Below are 20,609 nucleotides of genomic sequence, written 5' to 3' on the forward strand. Positions count from 1 at the left end.
ATAATCAAAGAGTCTGGAAACTGACTGTTTGGGCACAAATTGTCTACACTGACCTCATACAAGCTAGTTCCATTTGCCATCATCTTGCTCAGATACCTCCAAAGCTTTCCTATCCATGTGCTTGTCCACATGTATTTTAAATCAGTTATGCTGACAGCTTGCTTCATATAGACACCACCCTCTCCCCTTAAAACGATGCCCTCTAGTTCTTGATTCCTTTAACCTGGTAAATTGACTATGTGCACCCTATCTATTCCCCTTATGATTTTATACACCTTCATGATCACCCCTCAGACTCTTGTGCTCCAAGGAACAATGTCCTCACCTGCCCAACGTTTCCCTTGCTCAGGCTCACAGGTCGTAGCAAAATCCTCGTAAATCTTCTCAGTATTCTTTCTAGCTTTACGGCATCTTTCCTGTAGCAAGGTGACCAAAACTCAACACAATTATGCAAGTGTGGCCCTATTAATGTCTTGTACAATTATATCATAACATATATGATCAGCCAGGATCACAATGAATGGCGGTGCTAGCTCGAAGGGTCGGATGGCCTCCTCCTGCATGTATTTTCTATGTTTCTATACCAAGTCTATACCCTGACTAATTCAGGCCAGCGTGCCAGTAGCCTTCCTCTCCACCCTAACAACCTATAATGCCATTTTCAGGAACTATGTACATGCACTCCTAGATCCCGCTGTTCTACAACACTCCCCAGGGCCATTCTACTCACTGTATAGGTCCTGCCCTGCTTAGCCATCCCAAAATGCCACACCTCGCTAATTTGAATTAAACCCTATTAGCCATTCCTCGGCCCTCTTGCCCAGCTGTTCCAAGATTCCACTGTAATTTTTGATAACTATAGTCATTGTCTTTGACATCATCTATTTCAGTGTTATCTGGCAACCTACTACTTACACCTTGACCATTCTCATCCAAAACATTGGTAGATGACAAACAGCAATTAACCCAGCATGGGTACCTGATGCACACCACTATCCACAGGAATCTGGTCTGAAAAATAATCTACCACCCCTACCACCCTCTGCTTCCCACCATAAAGCCAATACGACATCCAGTTAGTTAGCTCTCTCGTGATCCCATTGAATCTAGCCTTCCAGAGCAGCCTACAATGCAAATCTTAAAAGCCTTGCTGAAGTCCATATGGACCAAATCTATAGTCCTGCCCTCATCTTCCTCATTACCTTCAAAAGCTCAAACAAATTCATGAGACATGATTTCCCAAGCACAACCGTGCTGACTATGCCTAATTAACATGTCTTTTCAAATGCACATGTATCTTATCTCTCTTATGTTTCTATGCGTAGGAAGGATTTGCAAATGCTGGTTTGATGATTCAATGATACTTCACTATACCTGGGTACAGCGAAATGCTTTGTTTACACCAAAGATAGACACAAAATGCTGGAGTAACTCAACAGGTAAGACAGCATGTCTGGAGAACATGATGACATTACAGGTCGGGATGCGTCAATTAAGCTTGCATTCACTGAGATTTAGAGGGATGAGGGGGATCTTATAGAGACATATAAAATTCTTAAGGGATTGGACAGGCTAGTTGCAGGAAGAATGTTCCCGATTTTGGGAGAGTCCAGAACCAGGGGTCTAGTTTAAGAATAAGGGGTAGGCCATTTAGGACTGAGACGAGGAAAAACGTTCTCACCCAGAGAGTTGTGAATCTGTGGAATTCTCTGCCACAGAAGACAGTGCAGGCCAATTCACTGGATAGTTTCAAGAGAGAGTTTGATTTAGCTCTTAGGCTAAAGGAAAGGGATAAAAAGCAGGAACGGGGTATGATTCTGGGCGAATATTGAATGGCTAGTACCTCGATTGGCCCCTTCCTGCACCTATTTTCTATGTTTCAATCTATTTTCCATATATCTCCTAGCACAGGGGTTCCTGCAATTTCTTTGCTTGCTCCTAAATCCCAAGATAATAGCCTCCTTGGATAGTACCTACTGACCAACAATAATTCATATATCCCCAGATAGTTATATACTGACCACACCCCAGATAGTTATCTACCATAAGATATTTTAGGCTATCAGGTGTCTCCTCGATTGAAATATGGACTGTCCTCAAAACATCTCCATTATTTCCAAAATTCTCTTACCTTCATGTCTTTCTCCATGGTAAAAATAGAAATATTAAATGATTATATCCATATTCTGGGGCTCCGTATATAGATGATACTTTCCGTCCTGTGGGGCTCTATTCTCTCTCCAGTTAGCCTTTTTCCCCTAACATACTTATGAAATCTCTTGTACAGAAACATCTTCAAGTTTTTAAATACACAGTGTAATATACACATAATAATATAATGGGCTACATAATACTAATACAATAATCATCTGTTATGGCCAATGAGTCTCCTAAAATCTTTTACTTTCCATTCTCATCTCAAGAATATATCCTTGTCCCTCGTATTTTTCATCTACAGTTGCTTTGTGACAGCATTTTTGCCAACTAAATTCTACCAGAAAAGTAGAGACGAGAAAGTGTCGACATATGAGGATTTAAACTTATTCCCTCAGCTAAAATCAGAGATCAGTGCTTTTGGAATTGGAAATACATCAATTTGATCCAATGCTTCATTCGTTAGTCAAAAAGTAGTACAGAAGGAATTTACTCTGTGAAGATCCATTCCATTCTCTATTCCCAGTAACTGACACCCACCGAAAATATAGGCTTGCCATCAGAAGATACCAATACTATTGCAAGCTGTGCCTTGTTGCTGTGTAAAGTTGATTTTAAAATGCTTTGGCTTCTGGCCTCTGGTGTGTTTCTCCAAGTGTCCACAATTGAAAACAAATCTACTGCATCCAAAGTTAGGTCAGAGGTGATACTTCTGGAGAACAGAAAGACCCTCTAACCATGAGCAGTGACAGTGTAGGGATGCAAAACGCATTAATTCCCACCAACATCAAAAACCCACTCATGAGGAGATTACCTCAAAAACAGCTCAGTGCAATTGAGAAGCGAGAAACCTGATGCTGCTGATTGGTTTCATCTCTGTCAGCAGGCTCATCAATTTTATCTGGTATAACAGCTGAAACAGCATGCCTGCTTTGTAAAAACAAAAGGCTACTGGGCCATCCTAGACATGCTGGAGACTGTTCCAAGTAATACAGTTGAATTTATTCAGCTCTTTGCATTTTAATTCAGATTAGGAACATTTAATCTGTTATAAATTAACCACATACATTGGGAGATTGCATAAGAATAGAATAAATTCAAGTTAAAAATGTTATTGGATTTTCTGAAAATATCCAGATCCAATTTTGAGAATTCCAAATTAGAATGCATGGATAGCACACCATAACTATGCTTATTGTAAGAATTATTTTAGAAAAACAATTCAAAAATTTCAAATACTCCACAATACTACACAAAGATATAAATTGTTTATTTTAAAGTCAAGTCACAAATAAGTAAACTAAACAAAAATTGCAAGCTACAAGAAATAAACATAAATTTTAAGCTACTTGACTGCAGTGTCAAACAAGAAAAAACAATCTCACTAATTTGACGTATTGAGCAATTATGATGGGAATTCTGAAATAGGATCACCTTGCACCATTCTCAAAATACAAAAATCAAAGACACCAAACATTCAGAATCTGTCACAATAAATTAGATTCGGGCAGAAATTGTAATCATTCTATAACTACATCCAGAAACGTATTGACTTCATTCTCAGCATTTCATTGCATTTTCCCCCAGTTTCAGTTGTCACAAGTCAGTATCGATTGGTCTCCCTCAACCAACTATGGTTTGATTGAAACAAATCGCTCATTAGATTTATTTTGAAGCATCCTTTGCTTATAAGAAGACCAAAACAACTTCAAGCATGGGGCAATGTGACAAATAGCATTTGCCAGTCAAAAGTGACAATGACTTTCATCAAACAGGGCCAGTATACTGATTTATATAGCATTATTAAAATTAAATGTCAGTAATATCCCAGATGTCACCACAGACCGCAAAATCAAAGGTTATAGAAAATATTATGGGTACATGAGCACATGTCACGCCTATCACCTCCTCAGAGATTTTGAACCTACCATGTATGATCTCCACCTGCCTTTATGAATGTCGTACCAATACACTAGATGCCAAAAACAACCCAGGTCAAGACGGCCCACTTAATGGGCGGTGCATCCACCGATCAATCACTGGTTCAATGCTGCTAAAATGTGTACTATCTACAAAATGCATTCCAGTTACTCAGCAACCAAATTCATAGCCCATGAAAGGTGGACACATTGGTAGTAAATAAGGCATATGGTATGTTTGTCTTCATTGCTAGGGGCATTGAATACTAGACTGAGGAAGTCATGAAGCAGGTTAGGCTGCATTTGGAATATTGCATACCATTCTGGAAATATGTGGAAGCTTTGGGGAAACTGCAGAGGATGTTTAACAGAATGCTGCCTGGATAAAGGAGTTCAGCTACAGGTTGTATATACTTGGATTGTTTTTTTTCTGGAACGTCAGAAGTTGAGGGGAGACTTCAGAGATAAATGACATTGAGGCATAGATAGGGCAGATAGTCGGAACCTTTATTTCCCAGGGTGGAATTGTCCAACACTAGTAGGTGCGAGGGAGAAAATTTAATGGAAATGTGCGGTATACGTTTTTTTTTTTTTACAAAGAGGGTGGTGGGGGCCTGGAAAACATCGTCATTGGTGGTGGAGGCAGATAAGATAGTGGCTTTTGGATTTGCACATGGGATACAAATCAATGCAGAACTTAAATTCTGAAATTTCTAACAATTTTGAAGTATCACTGTAAATGTAAAGAAATTGAAGGTTACAGAACATAAGTACCTTCTCTCGGAAACAAGTAACTGGAATTAAAACATGACTTCCCACATCAAGTAAATGGGGAAAATAGGAAAATTAGTAACAGAGATGTACGTTTTGTAAACAAAAGTTTACAATTTGTTATTTGTAATATCTGTAAACTATTTAATTTGCTAATTCAACAATTAATCAATACTTCCAATTTGGTCGTCAGAAAATAAAACTCGATTGTCTTGCCTCACCCAACTAGTCTGGAATACCATCCTACTGCTAAGGCTTTAAAGAAGTTGATCACATGCTTGAATCTTGTGAAAAATACCGTGCTGAATTGGAAATAATACTTCTCAAAATAGAATCAATTATTCACAAAAAATATTAGCAAAAATTAAATAGCATTTATCCATTTTTTATCAGATAGGATTACCTTAGCAAAGAATACAGTTAGATGAGTTTCACTGCCAAGTATCCAAACGGGAAATTTTGGCGACTTCAGGTATGTTCCTACCTAGAAAGCAATAAAGATCATTAAAATTTTGTACAAGATATAAGGCACATAACACGAGATCACAAGTCTGGAAGCATTGCCACCAAAATGTACTTAAGCGTTCTTTATACCCCAAGTTGGTTCAAGGAGAAATGTAGGCAGCAAACATTTAAAAATAGAATCATACAACTTGTTATGGCCCATTCATAATTATTGAATCGCAATTATAAAATATTTATTTTTTGTCAAACTGATCCAACAAAAAATGGATTCCATTGTACAGAATGGTCATTCAAATAAAAAGTGATCAGTGCTTGCAAAAGGATTAATACTAATATCAAGGAGAGATGAAAAACATCATTGACCCAAGTATACATTAAACAAATTGACTGATCTTCCAGCAAGTAACATCTGCAATATCACACCACCATTTCCGTTTTTTCTATTCACCCTGCTGCTTTCCCACTAACCACTTAGTTATGTGATATTTTTCCATCATTCCCCTAAATAGATAACTTCATCCTGGCCACACATCCCCTAAATAGATGACATCATCCTGGCCACACACTCATCTGCCTGCTACCTTCACGTAGAAGGTACAGGAGCCTAAAGACTGCAACGTCCAGGTTCGAAACAGCTTCGTCCCCACAGCCATCAGGCTATTGAACTCAACTCAAACAAAACTCTGAACATTAATAGCCCAATATCTGTTTATTTGCACTTCATGTTTTATTTATTCATGTGTGTATCTATTTATACAATGGTATATGGATACACTGATCTGTTCTGTATTCATGCCTTCTATATTCTGTTGTGCTGAAGCAAAGCAAGAATTTCATTGTGCTATGGACACATGACAATAAAATCTCTATAATACTTATTTATTCAAAAACTGATATTGGAATATACACTGCCTTTCGTCACAGTCGCAGAACACATGTACAATAATTAGTGTAAAATATTCAGGGCACTTCATTGAAACCCTAAACTAAATTTGTGTATAATTGGAAAATCTCTCTTTCATACAGACATTTAAAAGGAAATTAAATTTTGCTTCAGTAATGGATTTTGTTTGCAGATAAGAAATAATAGACTGAAAACATACTGTTACCTCCACATTTACCTTCTCCAGATTCAGAGAGTTTCTTCCCAACTGTTAGCAGGCAACTGAAACATCCTACTACAAACAGTGAGCAGTCCTGAACTCATTGGAGTACCAGAAGCCGGTGGTGTGCAAGGTACGTCTTGTACTTGGGGTGGCGGCTGAGGGAGCGCAGCCAAGCCGTGGGCAAACTGCCACTTGTCGCTGCATCGGGGAGCGGGTTCCTCTGGAGTTGGAGCAGGGTTGGGCTGGAGTTGGTGCTGGCTGGGGGTTCTCGGTGCTGGCAGCAGGCCTGGGGGGGCCGGTGTCTCATCGGTCCGGACGTCTCTGGCCACCCCTCGGGGGGGGGGGGGGGGGGGGGGGGGGGGGGGGGGAGGGGGGGGGGGGGGGGGGGTGACGGGAGCGGCAGAACCGTGGATGATCCAAATGACGGTTCGGCAGCGCTTGAGCCGGCGCCCCAGGGACGGGTTCGATTCGATCCCTGCTGTAAATGAGGTGCGGTTCTGCGGATGAGAGCCGGTCCAGTCTCTCCCCCCTCTCCTCCCCCCCCCCCCCCCCCCCCCCCCCCCCGACCCAAACTATACTCACTGCATCCGTTCCATTCGATATATATTTATATCCACATCTGCACCACATCTGCGCCAGGTGCGTCGAGATGGGGCTCCTAAGGGACCGTGTTAGGAACCTGGAGCAGCAACTCGATGACCTCTGTCTGCTCAGGGAGAGCGAGGAGGTCATAGAAAGGAGTTACAGGGAGGTGGTCACTCCAAGACCACGGGAGACAGAAAACTGGGTCACAGTTAGGAAGGGCAATGGGCAGAGGCAGGGACTGGCGAGTACCACAGTGGCTGTACACCTTGAAAATAAGTACTCATGTTTGAGTAAGGGTGGGGGAAGACAGCCTACCTGGTGGCAGCGGCCAGGCCTCTGGCACAAAGACCGGTCCTGTTGCTCAGAAGGGTAAGGAAAAGAAGAGGAGGGCAATTGTAATAGGGGACTCTATAGTCAGGGGGTCGGATAGGCGATTCTGTGGACGCAGACAGGAGACCCGGATGGTAGTTTGCCTCCCTGGTGCCAGGGTCAGGGATGTGTCCAAGAAATCCTGAAATGGGAGGGAGAGGAGCCCGAGGTTGTGGTACATATAGGTACCAACGACATAGGTAAAAAAAGAGAAGAGGTCCTGAAAGAAGAATTTAGGGAGTTAGGTAGAGAGTTAAGGAGAAGGACTGCAAAGGTAATAATCTCAGGATTACTGCCTGTGCCACGCGACAGTGAGAGTAGGAATGGAGCGAGGTGGAGGATAAATGAGTGGATGAGGGACTGGTGCAGTGGGTATGGATTCAAGTTTCTGGATCATTGGGACCTCTTTTGGGGAAGGTGCGACCTGTACAGAAAGGACGGGTTGCACTTGAACTCGAGGGGGACCAATATCCCGGCGGGGAGATTTGCAAAGGCTACTGTAGAAACCCTTTGGATTTACTTTCACCTTACTTGCCAAAGCAACCTCGTATCTTTTAGCTTTTCTAATTTCTTTCTTACGATTCTTTTTACATTCTTTATACTCCTCAAGCACCTCATTTACTCCATGCTGCCTATAATTATTGTAGATCTCTTTTTCGAAACCAAGTGTCCAATTTCCCTTGAAAACCATGGCTCTTTCCAATTTTTACTATTTCCTTTCAACCGAACAGGGACATCAAGATTCTGTACTCTTAAAATTTCACATTTAAATGTCCTCCATTTTTCTTCCACATCTTTCCCATAAAACAAACTGTCCCAATTTACTCCTTTTAAATCCTTTCGCATCTCCTCAAAGTTAGCCTTTCTCCAATCAAAAATCTCAGCCCTAGGTCCAGTTTTGACCCTCTCCTTATAAATCAGAGCATTGAGTATAGAAGTTGTGATGTAATGTTGAAATTGTACAAGGCATTGGTGAGGCCAATTCTGGAGTATGGTGTACAATTTTAGTCACCTAATTATAGGAAGGATGTCAACAAAATAGAGAGAGTACAGAGGAGATTTACTAGAATGTTGCCTGGGTTTCAGCAACTAAGTTACAGAGAAAGGTTGAACAAGTTAAGGCTTTATTCTTTGTAGCGCAGAAGGTTAAGGGTGGACTTGATAGAGGTCTTTAAAATGATGAGAGGGATAGACAGAGTTGATGTGGACAAGCTTTTCCCTTTGAGAATAGGGAAGATTCAAACAAGAGGACATGACTTCAGAATTAAGGGACAGAAGTTTAGGGGTAATATGAGGGGGAACTTCTTTACGCAGAGAGTGGTGGCGGTGTGGAATGAGCTCCCAGTGGAAGTGGTGGAGGCAGGTTCATTGGTATCATTTAAAAATAAATTGGATAGGCATATGGATGAGAAGGGAATGGAGGGTTATGGTACGAGTGCAGGCAGGTGGGACTAAGGGGAAAAAAAAATTTGTTCGGCATGGACTTGTAGGGCCGAGATGGCCTGTTTCCGTGCTGTAATTGTTATATGGTTATATGGTTAAGTGGATAAGCTTTTCCCACTGAGAGTAGGGAAGATTCAAACAAGGGGACATGACTTGAGAATTAAGGGACAGAAGTTTAGGGGTAACATGAGGGGGAACTTCTTTACTCAGAGTGGTGGCTGTGTGGAATGAGCTTCCAGTGAAGGTGGTGGAGACAGGTTAGTTTTTATCATTTAAAAATAAATTGATAGTTATATGGACGGGAAAGGAATGGAGGTTTATGGTCTAAGCGCAGGTATATGGGACTAGGGGAGAATACGTGTTCGACACGGACTAGAAGGGTCGAGATGGCCTGTTTCCGTGCTGTAATTGTTATATGGTTATATGTTATATGGTTATAGCATTCGACCTTAGACAAATCCCATGATTCCTTGCCTTTATCGGAATACCGAACTCGCTTATAACTATGGGAGTACCTTCAGCAGAAACTATATAGCTCACAAGTGCAGTGAAGGAACATGTTGTCCCAGGATATTTCACAGAACATAGACAACATTTCATGTTGATCTAATAGAGAAGTTTTAAAGAGCATATTGGAGGCAGAAAAACTCAGGACTTGAGGGGAAAGCAGTTAAATGTTATGATTAAGATCCAGTGCCCTCCATAATGTTTGGGACAAAGACATTTATTTATTTGCCTCTGTACTCCACAATTTGAGATTTGTAATAGAATAAAAATCACATGTGGTTAAAGTAGAATCAAATTTTAATAAAGGTCATTTTTATACATTTTGGCTTCACCATGTGGAAATTACAGCAGTGTTTATACATAGTCCCCCCCCGCCCCCCACCCCCACCCATTTCAGGGCACCATCATGTTTGGGACACAGCAATATCATATGAAGGAAAGTAGTCATATTTAGTATTTTGTTGCATATCATTTGCATGCAATGACTGCTTGAAGTCCTCGATTCATGGACATCACCAGTTGCTGGGTGTCTTCTTTGGTGAGGCCTGTATTGCAGCCATATTTAGCATGCTTGTTTTAGGGGTTAGTCCCCTTCAGTTTTCTCTTCAGCATATCCCAAGCCCCTATATGCCCTGATGGCATTATAGTCACAGTTGCAGAGGTCGATGTCAAAAGATCCTTCAGGGGGTGAAAAAGATTCTGGACCTGATGGTATACCCGGTTGAGTTCTAAAAACATGTGCAGATCAACCGGCTGGAGTTTTGCTGACATTTTCAACCTCTCATTACTGAGGTCTGAGGTTCCCACCTGCTTTTAGAGGGCATCAATAATACCGAGCAGAGCAAGGTGACATGCCTCAATGACTATTGACCAGTGGCACTAACGTCCGTGGTGATGGAAGTGCTTTGAAAGGTTGGTTGTGGGACATGTCAACTTCTATCACAAGAACCTCGACCCCCTATAAATTGCCTACCGCCACAACAAGTCAACTGGAGGATGTGATCTCACTGGCTCTCCACTGTGCACTGGACCACTTGGACAATAAAAACACAAACGTCAGACTGTTGTTTATAGATTACAGTTCAATACCATCATACCCTCCAAGCTGGTTACCAAGCTCATGCAACTGAGTCTCTGCGTATCTTCCACAATTGGATATTCGACTTCCTCATCAATAGACCCGTCTGTTCGAATTGGAAGAAATACTTCTTCCTCAATAACAATCAGTATGGGAGCACCTCAAGGCTGAATGCTCAGCCCCCTTGCTCTACTCACTCTATATTCATGACTGTGTAACCAGATACAGTGCGAACTCCATCTTCAAGTTCGCCGACGACACCACTTTCGTTGAACGAATTACAGGTGGTGATGAGTCAGAGTATAGAAGTGAAATCGATTGATTGACCAAATGGTGCCAGCACAACAATCTTGGTCACAATATCAGTAAAAGCAAAGAATCATTGTGGACTTTTGAAGGGGAATGGTAAGGACCCACAATCCTGTTTATATCAACCGGTGGAGAGAGTCAAATACGCATTTTTCCGAAGATCTTTCCTGGACCCAGCACACTGATGCAATTATAAAGAAAGCACATCAACGCCTCTACTTCCTGAGAAGATTACGGAGATTTGGTACGTCAGAGAGGATTCTCTTGAACTTCTACTGGTGTACAGTAAGAAAGCATATTCAGTCTGGTTCAGCAACTTAAATGCCCAGGAACAACTAAGACTGCAAAATGGTGTGCCCAGTCCATCACCGGCTCTGACCTCCCCACCATTGAAGGGATTTACCGGAATTGCTCGCTCAAAAAGGCAGCCAGGAAAATCAGAGATCCATATCACCCTGGCCACACACTCTTTTCACTCCTGCCATCGGGAAGAAGGTACAGGAGCTTGAAAGCTGTAACGTCCAGGTTCAGGAACAGCTACTTCCCTACAGCCATTCGGCTATTATACACTACAACTTCAGATAAGCTCCGGAGACTATTATTGTTATTATTGCATTATTATTTTTTTGTGCATGTATGTGTGCTTTCGTGTATACACACAATGAACTTTTTTTTTTCTCTCGTCTATTATATTGTTTACAGTCTACTATGTTCCCATATTCTGGTGTGCTGCTGCAAGTAAGAATTTCATTGTTCTATCTGGGACATATGACAATAAAACACTCTTGACTTAGTTGAGGCCGAGGCCATGGTGGGATAACATTATACAGGTGCAAACAAGTGATCCTACCTTGAATGGCAAATGTACTTTGAGTAATGCCAGCGACATTTCATCCCATTCTTCACCCCCACCCATCATCTTGATTAATGTCCATACACCTTATTTTTTTAAGTCACCTTATCAAATGTTAGTGGAAGTGACTTTGCAGGTCTCATTGGAAAATATCTGCTGAATTCAGTGGCTATGTCAATGCCAGGGCTTGCTCTGCCTTAATTCCCACAGTACCCCGCAGGAGAAGCTTGTTGCAGAAAATCAATGTGAAAAAATGGACGTTAATTGAAGTGCAGAATCACACGCAAGTTAGAATGGGAAGAGTTTTGTTCTGGAAAAGGAGGTCTGGAAGCCAAATCCAGTTGTATAGCCATCTGGTAATTTAATGTTACTACTGTTAAATTTTTTACTGATTTATAATTGGCCAGTTGCTGTGGTGGGATTTGAATTCATGTCTTTGGTTGATTAATGCTGGCCTGAAGTTATTGTAGGCTTAAAAAAAAAATGATTGATGTAGTCTGGAAAATTGGGGCCATGCAAAAGGCACATCCCAAATAGAGGGCTTGGATGAAATACTTCACTCATGTCCAGAATTGTGGAAAGATGAAGACTTCAACACCTTAAAATAATTTATCGAAAGACAATTCTTGGAATCAAAGTAAATCAATGACAGCTGCATTGATAATGTTTTGACATTTCTTTAGAACATTAGGAATCTTAGACGAAATAATGGCCAAATAGGTTAAACATTTCAATCAATTACCACGGTGTAAGGGGTGATACATAATACACAAGTCAGGAAAGCAAGTGTAAAGAAACAGAAGGTCACAGCAATTGTTGCATATAGTTAATAACAGTTGAAAGGTTCACCTGTATTTTTACTGCACACAAGCGAGACCAGAGAGTACTACATAACCCAGGTGACAATACAATGGAAAAATTGATAGCTTAAGAAAGTGTAGAAGAGCCACGAGAACATTGTTAAGGTTGGTGAAATTCAGTTGTGGAAGCAAGATTATGCATACAAAATTATGAGATGAAAACGAGTGAACAGAAAGCACTCAGTCCCATTATTAAAACAGGCAACCTTAAGCCAACACTGTATGGAAAAAAGATTTAATGTTGTTGGGACACAAATGAGAATGGAGCTGTGTAAACCTTTTTTTATTCAAAGAGTGAAAGTGCCCTGGAACATGCACCTTGAAGTGTGGTAATAGAAACTGATCACATTCAAAAAGTACCTGGAAGACTACTTGATGTGTTCTAATGTACAGGTCAGCAAACGTGGGATGATGGATTAACACAAATTGCTTTTTTGGTCCATATACAAACATCGGACAGAATGGCCACCTTATGTGTTATGATTTTTTATGTTGCTCAATGTTAACTACTGATGCAACTGGCAGAGATGGAGAAATCAGTTTGAACAATAAATTATTTGACCAAATTTAAGAGCAGTTACAAACTTGCTTGGATTTTGGCATTATGATTACACATGTTTCCAGACAAAATCCCAAGCGTCTTCATCCATAGCAACCCCAAAATAACCTTTATCTCCCAATCACCAAAAAAATTGTTGGCTTCAAATGGAACCTTACTGGAGAAACACAACTAAGTTTAGGATATTCAGAATTGAAGACTTGGAAAACCCATAAACCCATAATGGACAGACTAGTACATTTGAATGCCAACTATCCATTGCGATACAGAATATAGCAAGGAAAATAATAACTTTCATCCAGATGGAATTTACAAAAAAGCTTCAGCACATATGATGGTTTGACCTACAATAAATGTTGCACATACTTAAAAGAGTAATTTATCATCAACCATTTCAAAACACTGTCTTTGCAAAATTCTTAAGAAAGAGTATAGGCCAAATTATTTCTATAATTGGTCAAAAATGTTCTGTTTATATTAAAATCACGTGGGACTTCAATTTGCTGCAAATTTTTTGAGAATGAAGATATTTGCAGCACTTAAGTGAATTAAGTAGTAAAGTTAAATTTACCAATTTGAATACTGACATTGAAGTCTTCATTAATGTGTTTCACAAAGCTGAGCAATTGCTGGAACTTAAAATATTTATTTTTGGTAACCAGTGCCCCAAACAGTATTGGTTAAGTACTACACCTTAAACCAAATATCTCTTCAGAACATCCAATTAACGTGACTTAATATAGGGGGTCGTATTGTTCTACACCTATGCTTATTACAGAGCGATCATAAGAATTAATTAATTCTTGAAAGAATATGGACAATTAACTTCAAAAAAGGTTAAAATATTCTTCTATAATATGGCTTTGATTGATGACTGACTTGAAAACAGACCGTAATGCTACATTAGAAACCAATCTAAAATTTAATTGCTTTAACATTTTTAGGCACCATTGCAGGACGACAAATATTACTAAAATCAAACTCATTACTTTTGCACTGTTAGTTAAGTTCTAACTGCTTACCTTGCAATAACGCAAGGACTCCATTAATGTCAGAAAGCCTATAGCCGCTTGATTTCTTACACCATGAAGTTCTGAAACAAAACAAACATAGTTGGTTTAGTTCAGAAATAGCATGGAATTCATGCAACATGCAAGAAAATGCATAACATTAAAACGTACTAGACATTAAATTTTCAACTGATTTCATATGGGAAAGAACACTAGATACGAAAATTATATTTGGTACAGTTAAACAATACCATTAAATTATAGTAAATTTTATTTTGAAGATAGACACAAAGAGCTGGAGTAACTGCGGGACAGGCAGCATCACTGGAGAGAAGGAATAGGTGACGTTTCAGGTCGAGACTGTTCTTCAGGCGTTGCAGTCTGAAGAAGGGTTGAGACCCAAATCGTCACACATTCCTTTTATCCAGAGATGCTGCCTGTCCCGTTGTTACTCCAGCTTTTTGTGTCTATCTTCAGTTTAAAATAGCATCTGCAGTTCCTTCCTACCAATTTCATTTTGCCTTGAAGAATATGTTGGCTATGGAGATTTGAAGCTTGTAAACTGGCCTTTCTGTCCAACAAGCCCTCGTCAGACAAGTAGCGCCTATTTATACTGCATGGACAGGTACAAGGAGAGGAAAGGTTTCGAGGGATATGGGTCGTGGGACTAGCTTAGATGGAGCATGGACGAGTTGGGCTGAAGGGCCTATTTTCACACGACATGACTATGAGAGATAGACACAAAATGCTGGAATAACTCAACATAGAAACATAGAAAATAGGTGCAGGAGTAGGCCATTCAGCCCTCAGAGCCAGAACCGCCATTCAATATGATGATGCCTGATCATCCAAAATCAGTAGCCTGTTCCGGCTTTTCCCTCATATCCCATGATTCCCTTAGCCCGAAGAGCTAAATCTAACTCTCTCTTGAAAACATCCAGTGAATTGGCCTCCACTGCCTTCTGCGGCAGAGAATTCCAGATTCACAATTCTCTGGATGAAGAAGTTATTCCTCATCTCAGTCCTAAATGGCCTACCCCTTATTCTTAAACTGTGACCCCTGGTTCTGGACTCCACCAACATCGGGAACATTTTTCCTGCATCTACCCTGTCCAATCCTCTAAGAATTTTATATGTTTCTATAAGATTCCCTCTCATCCATCTAAATTCCAGTGAATACAAGTCCATTTGACCCATTATTTCATCATACATCAGTCCCACCATCTCGGGAATTAACCTGGTGAACCTATGAAGCATTCACTCAATAGCAATGGTCCTTCCTCAAATTAGGAGACCAAAATTGCACACAATACTCCAGGTGCAGTCTCACCAGGACCATGTACGACTGCAGTAGGACTTCCTTGCTCCTAAACTCAAATCCTCTCGCAATGAAGGCCAACATGCCATTGGCTTTCTTCACTGCCTGCTGTACCTGCATGCTTACTTTCAGTGACTGATGTACAAGCACACCCAGGTCTCGTTGCACCTCCCCTTCTCCTAACCCAACACCATTCAAAAAATAATCTGCCTCCCTGTTCTTGCCACCAAAGTTGATAACTTCATTCATCCACATTATAATGCACCTGCCATGCATCTGCTTACTCACCCAACCTATCCAAGTCACCCTGCAGCCTCATAGCATCCTCCTCGCAGCTCACACTGCCATCCAGCTTTGTGTCATCCGCTAATTTAGAGATTTTACATTTAATTCCCTCGTCTAGATCTTTAATAATATTGTAAACAACTGGGGTCGCAGCACCAAGCCTTGCGGCACACCATTAGTCACTGCCATTTCCTTGTTTCCCATTATAAATTCACCTGTCTCTGACTGTAAGGGACATTAGTCTTCGCTAAACCTTTCCTTTTTACATACCTGTAGAAACTTTTAGTCAGTTTTTATATTCCCCACAAGCTTTCTTTCATGGTCTTTCTCTCCCCCTCTTAATTAGCCCCTTTGTCCTCCTCTGTTGAGTTCTAAATTTCTCCCAATCCTCTGTTTTGCAGCGTCTTCTGGCTAATTTATATGCCTCTTGCTTGGCTTTAACACTATCCTTTACTTCCCTCGTCAGCCATGGTTGAACCGCCTTCACAGTTTTATTTTTTCACTAGACAGGGATGAACAAATTCTGGAGTTCATCCATGCGGTCTTTAGATGTTTGCCATTGCATCTCCACTGTCAACCCTTTAAGTATAATTTGACAGTCGATCCTAGCCAAAATCTGTCTCATACCTTCAAAGTCTCCTTTATTCAAGTTCAGGATCCTAGTCTCTGAATTAACCGTGACACTCTCCATCCTAATGCAGAATTTCACCATATTATAGATACTGTTATCCAAGAGCCTTGCACAACAAGATCACTAACTAATCCTTCATCATACACAATACCCAGTCTAGGATGGCCTGCCCTGTAGTCGGTTCCCCCACATATTGGTTTAAAAAACCCATCCTGTATACATTCCAAAAAATCCTCCTCCTCAGTGCTGTTACCAATTTGGTTGGCCCAATCTATATGTTGATTAAAGCCACCCACAATAACCGCTGTACCTTCACTACACGCATCCCTAATTTCCTGCTTGATGTTATCCCCAATCTCCCTACTACTGTTTGGTGGTTTGTATACCAATCCAACAAACGTTTTCTGCCCTTATTTTGCAGTTCTACCCATATTGATTCTACAGTATCCAAGCTAATGTCTCTCCTTACAATTGCATTAATATCCTCTTTAACCAGTAATGCCACCCCACCTCCTCTTTCTTTCTGTCTATCCTTCCTGAATATCGAATACCCCTGCATGTTTAGCTCCCAGCCTTGGTCACCCTGGAGCCATGTCTCCGTAATTCCAAGTATATCATATCCCTTAACTAATAAGTGCGCATTCAATTCATCCACCTTATTTCAAATGGTCCTCGCATTAAGGCCCAAAGCTTTCAGGTTAGTTTTTCCTTATCTCTCTTCTACCTATTGCTTCTGTCCTCCTTTTATGGCCCTCTGTCTCCTTGCATTGGCTCCCATCCCCCTACCCTGTTAGTGTAAACGTGCCCTTTCTTACATTCTTTCGCAGCAACTGCATCCCCCCCCCCCCAACCACTTTTTAGTTTCAACCCATCCGTCCAGCACTAGCAATGAGTGACTTAATGGGTCGAGACCTTTTTCAGACGCCAGTCTGAAGAAGGGTCTTGACATGAAATGTAACCCATCCTTTTTCTCCACATATGCCACCTGAACCGCTGAGTTGCTCCAGTACTTTGTGTATCTTTGGTAAATACCATCCGCAGCTCTTTTCTACACACTATATGACTATGACTTTATTTATGCTAATCCTGCACTTACCCTATTGATGAAATGGATTAAATACCTAGTTGCCTTGGACAAGGCATAGGATAAACCTTAGAGGCTGAACCCTACCACCCCCCCCCCCCCCCCCCCTCCTTGATAACTCAAACCCCTGCAATCCAGTTAATAATCTTGTGCATTTTTCTGCACCCTTTATTGTGGTGACCACAATTACACACAATTAACAAAACCTGCCTCAACTCATGGTCATTGACTTGTTTGAAGAAGGCAAGCATTTTTATGGCCTATCTACCCATGTTTCAATTTTCAGGAAACTGTGCACATCTATTCCAAGGTCTTGCTGATTGACAACACTCCCCACAGCCGTAGCATTCGCTGTATTGGCCCTGCCCTCGTTTAACTATGCAAAATGCATCACATTGCATTGTCCAAGTTGAATTCCATGTCCATGTCTTTCCCTTGTCCACTATCCTGGTTGATCTCTATACCTTTGCAGCCTTAAAACTTTTTCACTGTCACCTACACCAGTGCTTCTTAAACTATTTCAGTGTCATTCACCCTTGCGTATTCATCACAAAATTTAATTCACCCTCGACTAAATTTTCTTATGTTTTTTTTTGGTAATTTTTGTCTTATTCTCCCTTGTGTATAATTTCATAGAATTTATTTTGTCACATGAGCTAAAAACATAAATCAACTCATTTCTTAAGTGTTTACATTGTCAACTTTTTGAACATTCTAAAAATGTAAAGAAAACTAGGAATTACCACTGGAGTTAGAATGATAAAAAGACATTCCAACGTCTAAACACTAAACGTCTAAACACTACAGCCCCATCCTACCCTTTCGGGCTTTGATAACTGCAGTTTTTTTCTTGGAAAACCAGCTAAAAAATCCATGGAGTATGTGATTTAATATATTAGTATCCAACAAATATAACTTTCTATAACTCTCCCTGACGAAAGCTCACAATACCACCAAAGATCAACTTTGGTAGCTAAATTGCTACACAAAGTAAAGTTACAGTTCAACATTTGCCTACGGCGATCCTCCAGTGTTGCAATTTGTAAATTTATGATCCCACTAGCTCGTCTGGTCTTCCCTAAAAGATTACATTACAGTAAATTTGGGAAATATCCTGCTACTTTGAAATTAGAAAACCATAGGTAGAGAAAAAAACATATAAAATTTCCAGCTCCAATGCCATTAAAACCAATGAGCTTACTAACCGCAATGCCTTTTATAAGTACGAAAAATATATATAAATATCTGAATAAATGAAGTCATTCACCCTTCATTCACCCCTCCAGCTTAATTCATCTCAAAATAATTTCATTCGCCCTTGGGTGAACGATTCACCAGTTTAAGAAGCACTGACTTACACCATAAATTTTGGTGCCACCTGCAAATTTCATATCTACCTATGTCAAACATTAAATGCACACATAAACTGGGTTTAACTTTATTAAAGGTTAAATGAAAGAAGCCCAATTCATTAAATTAAAAAGATTCTGCGATTAATTGGGCAGATTCTGAGAAACTATTTCTTCTAGCTGGGCAGTCTACATTCAAGCAAGCAATTTCAGGTTAAATAGCCAGAAAAGGTAGGTTTAGAGAGCTATGGGCCAAAAGTAGGCACGTGGAGATGGGACATGTTGGTCCATTTATGCGTCGGGCCTGTTTCACGCACTATGTCTATAACTAATTCGTAATGTCTTGAATAAAATGTGAATTTTAGAAGTTTGTTATATTCAGGGGTTACAGGTGCTCAGCTGGTATTACAATATTCAAAATATCCTGAGATTGCATGCAAACACAGGTGAGGTAAGACATTAGAAAGGACTCTGCATGGCAAAGGAATACTCTATTTCTACTTCCAGTTTGATATTTATAATGGGTGCCCATAGAAGAAAAAAAAGCATGCCAGGGTCAATTTGTGTCTCTGAAAATCAGTATCTTAAACTGAATAATAAGTACAAGATTGAATATAGTTTTAAATAAAGGGTTACATTTTTATAGTCAAAACATAAATCACTTTTAGGGACTAAACTAAAACATACTGTGCAACATCAACTTTTTAATTACAATGACTGGCTAAGCTCAATAAATAATCTCTGGTGCCATCTAGAGGGCAAACTATTGCGAGTTACTTTTGTGAAGAACTAGTTCTCGTACAGACTTCTGGTGCAGTGATGTTGGGTAGGGAGCTGCAGGATTTAAATCCAGTGACAGTAGAGGATGAATAATTTTTTCCAAGTGAGGACCACCCGAGTCCTTTCAACAGTTTTTTTTGTTTTAGATGTCAGACTTCTTGATGTATTGTTCAAACTCCACTTAAGGCAAGCAATGGGAGCATTGGAAAACTTGGACTGTCAGGTCTTGAGTCACGCACTGCGCCAAATCAAGTTGTGATACAACCCGATAGGATGCATTCAACGATGCATTAGTAAAAACTAAGAGCCGTTACATGCCGAACTGGCATGTAACTTCCAGATTATCCCGGTAGTCTCCTTTTGGTTATAACCTCTATATGGTTGGTCCAGGACAAATTGTTGGTAAAATTTACATGCATGAACTTGAAGCTCTCAACCGTTTCAGTACCATTGATGTTGATTGGGACATGTACTCCACCTCACCTCCTAAAGTCAACAACCACCTCCTTTGGCTTACTGACATTGATGGAAGAAGTTGTTGTCCTGAAACCATTTTACTAAGCTCTCTATTGCCACCTTCGACTCCATCTCATAATTTTTCATGATCCAGCCTACATTAACCTTATATTAATTGTAATATCTTCCAATATTTCCATCTTCTGTGCTACTCAAGTTCCCCCGTTCATGCCCGATACCTCCTCTCCTGATTTTGTTCTAGCAATGAACCAGAAAGCAACACTCGAACAGACATCTTTTACAATAAAGTTGGTGAACTTCAGAAGGGAATGCGAGCCAGTTAATTTTGCAGCATTGCATTACAAGCATGCCCGACTCATTTCCTCTTACATGTTATTGTTAGCCATCAGATGACCCCAAGCAATATTCTACTCCCCAATGCAGAACTCAATGGCACTGATATTGGCAAGCTAAATATATCAAATGAAATGGAGCCTATCTAGATATTATAACATAGTAACTCACTGGATAAATAATATGATTAGGGTAGTATTCTCCAATTACTCCTGATGTTGCGTGCTTGTGGCAGAAGACAACAGGTGAATGCGTGGCTTGAGATTTGGTTCAGGGAGCAGACTCAGATTTGTAGACCATTGGGATCTCTTCTGGGGCTAAGGTGACCTGTACAAAAGGAACATATGCATCTGAACTGGAGGGG

The 20,609-nt window shown here is 40.4% G+C and overlaps 1 protein-coding gene across 2 annotated transcripts in view; it reads right to left on the reverse strand.

The window, feature by feature from the left end:
- The window catches only part of mindy3 (MINDY lysine 48 deubiquitinase 3), a 118,465-nt gene that overhangs the window by 81,360 nt on the left and 16,496 nt on the right, over nt 1-20,609 (reverse strand). The window contains exons 9-11 of one of the 2 annotated variants that reach the window (XM_055655775.1): nt 14,001-14,071; nt 5,248-5,328; nt 326-416 (exon numbers count right to left, since the gene is read on the reverse strand). In XM_055655775.1, coding sequence (XP_055511750.1) covers nt 326-416; nt 5,248-5,328; nt 14,001-14,071 — 243 coding nt within the window. The remainder of the gene's footprint in view (nt 1-325; nt 417-5,247; nt 5,329-14,000; nt 14,072-20,609) is intronic. The other variant, XM_055655784.1, reaches the window with a different exon arrangement.

Source organism: Leucoraja erinacea, chromosome 2 (genome assembly GCF_028641065.1).
Source record: "Leucoraja erinacea ecotype New England chromosome 2, Leri_hhj_1, whole genome shotgun sequence".
Lineage (NCBI taxonomy): Eukaryota > Metazoa > Chordata > Chondrichthyes > Rajiformes > Rajidae > Leucoraja > Leucoraja erinaceus.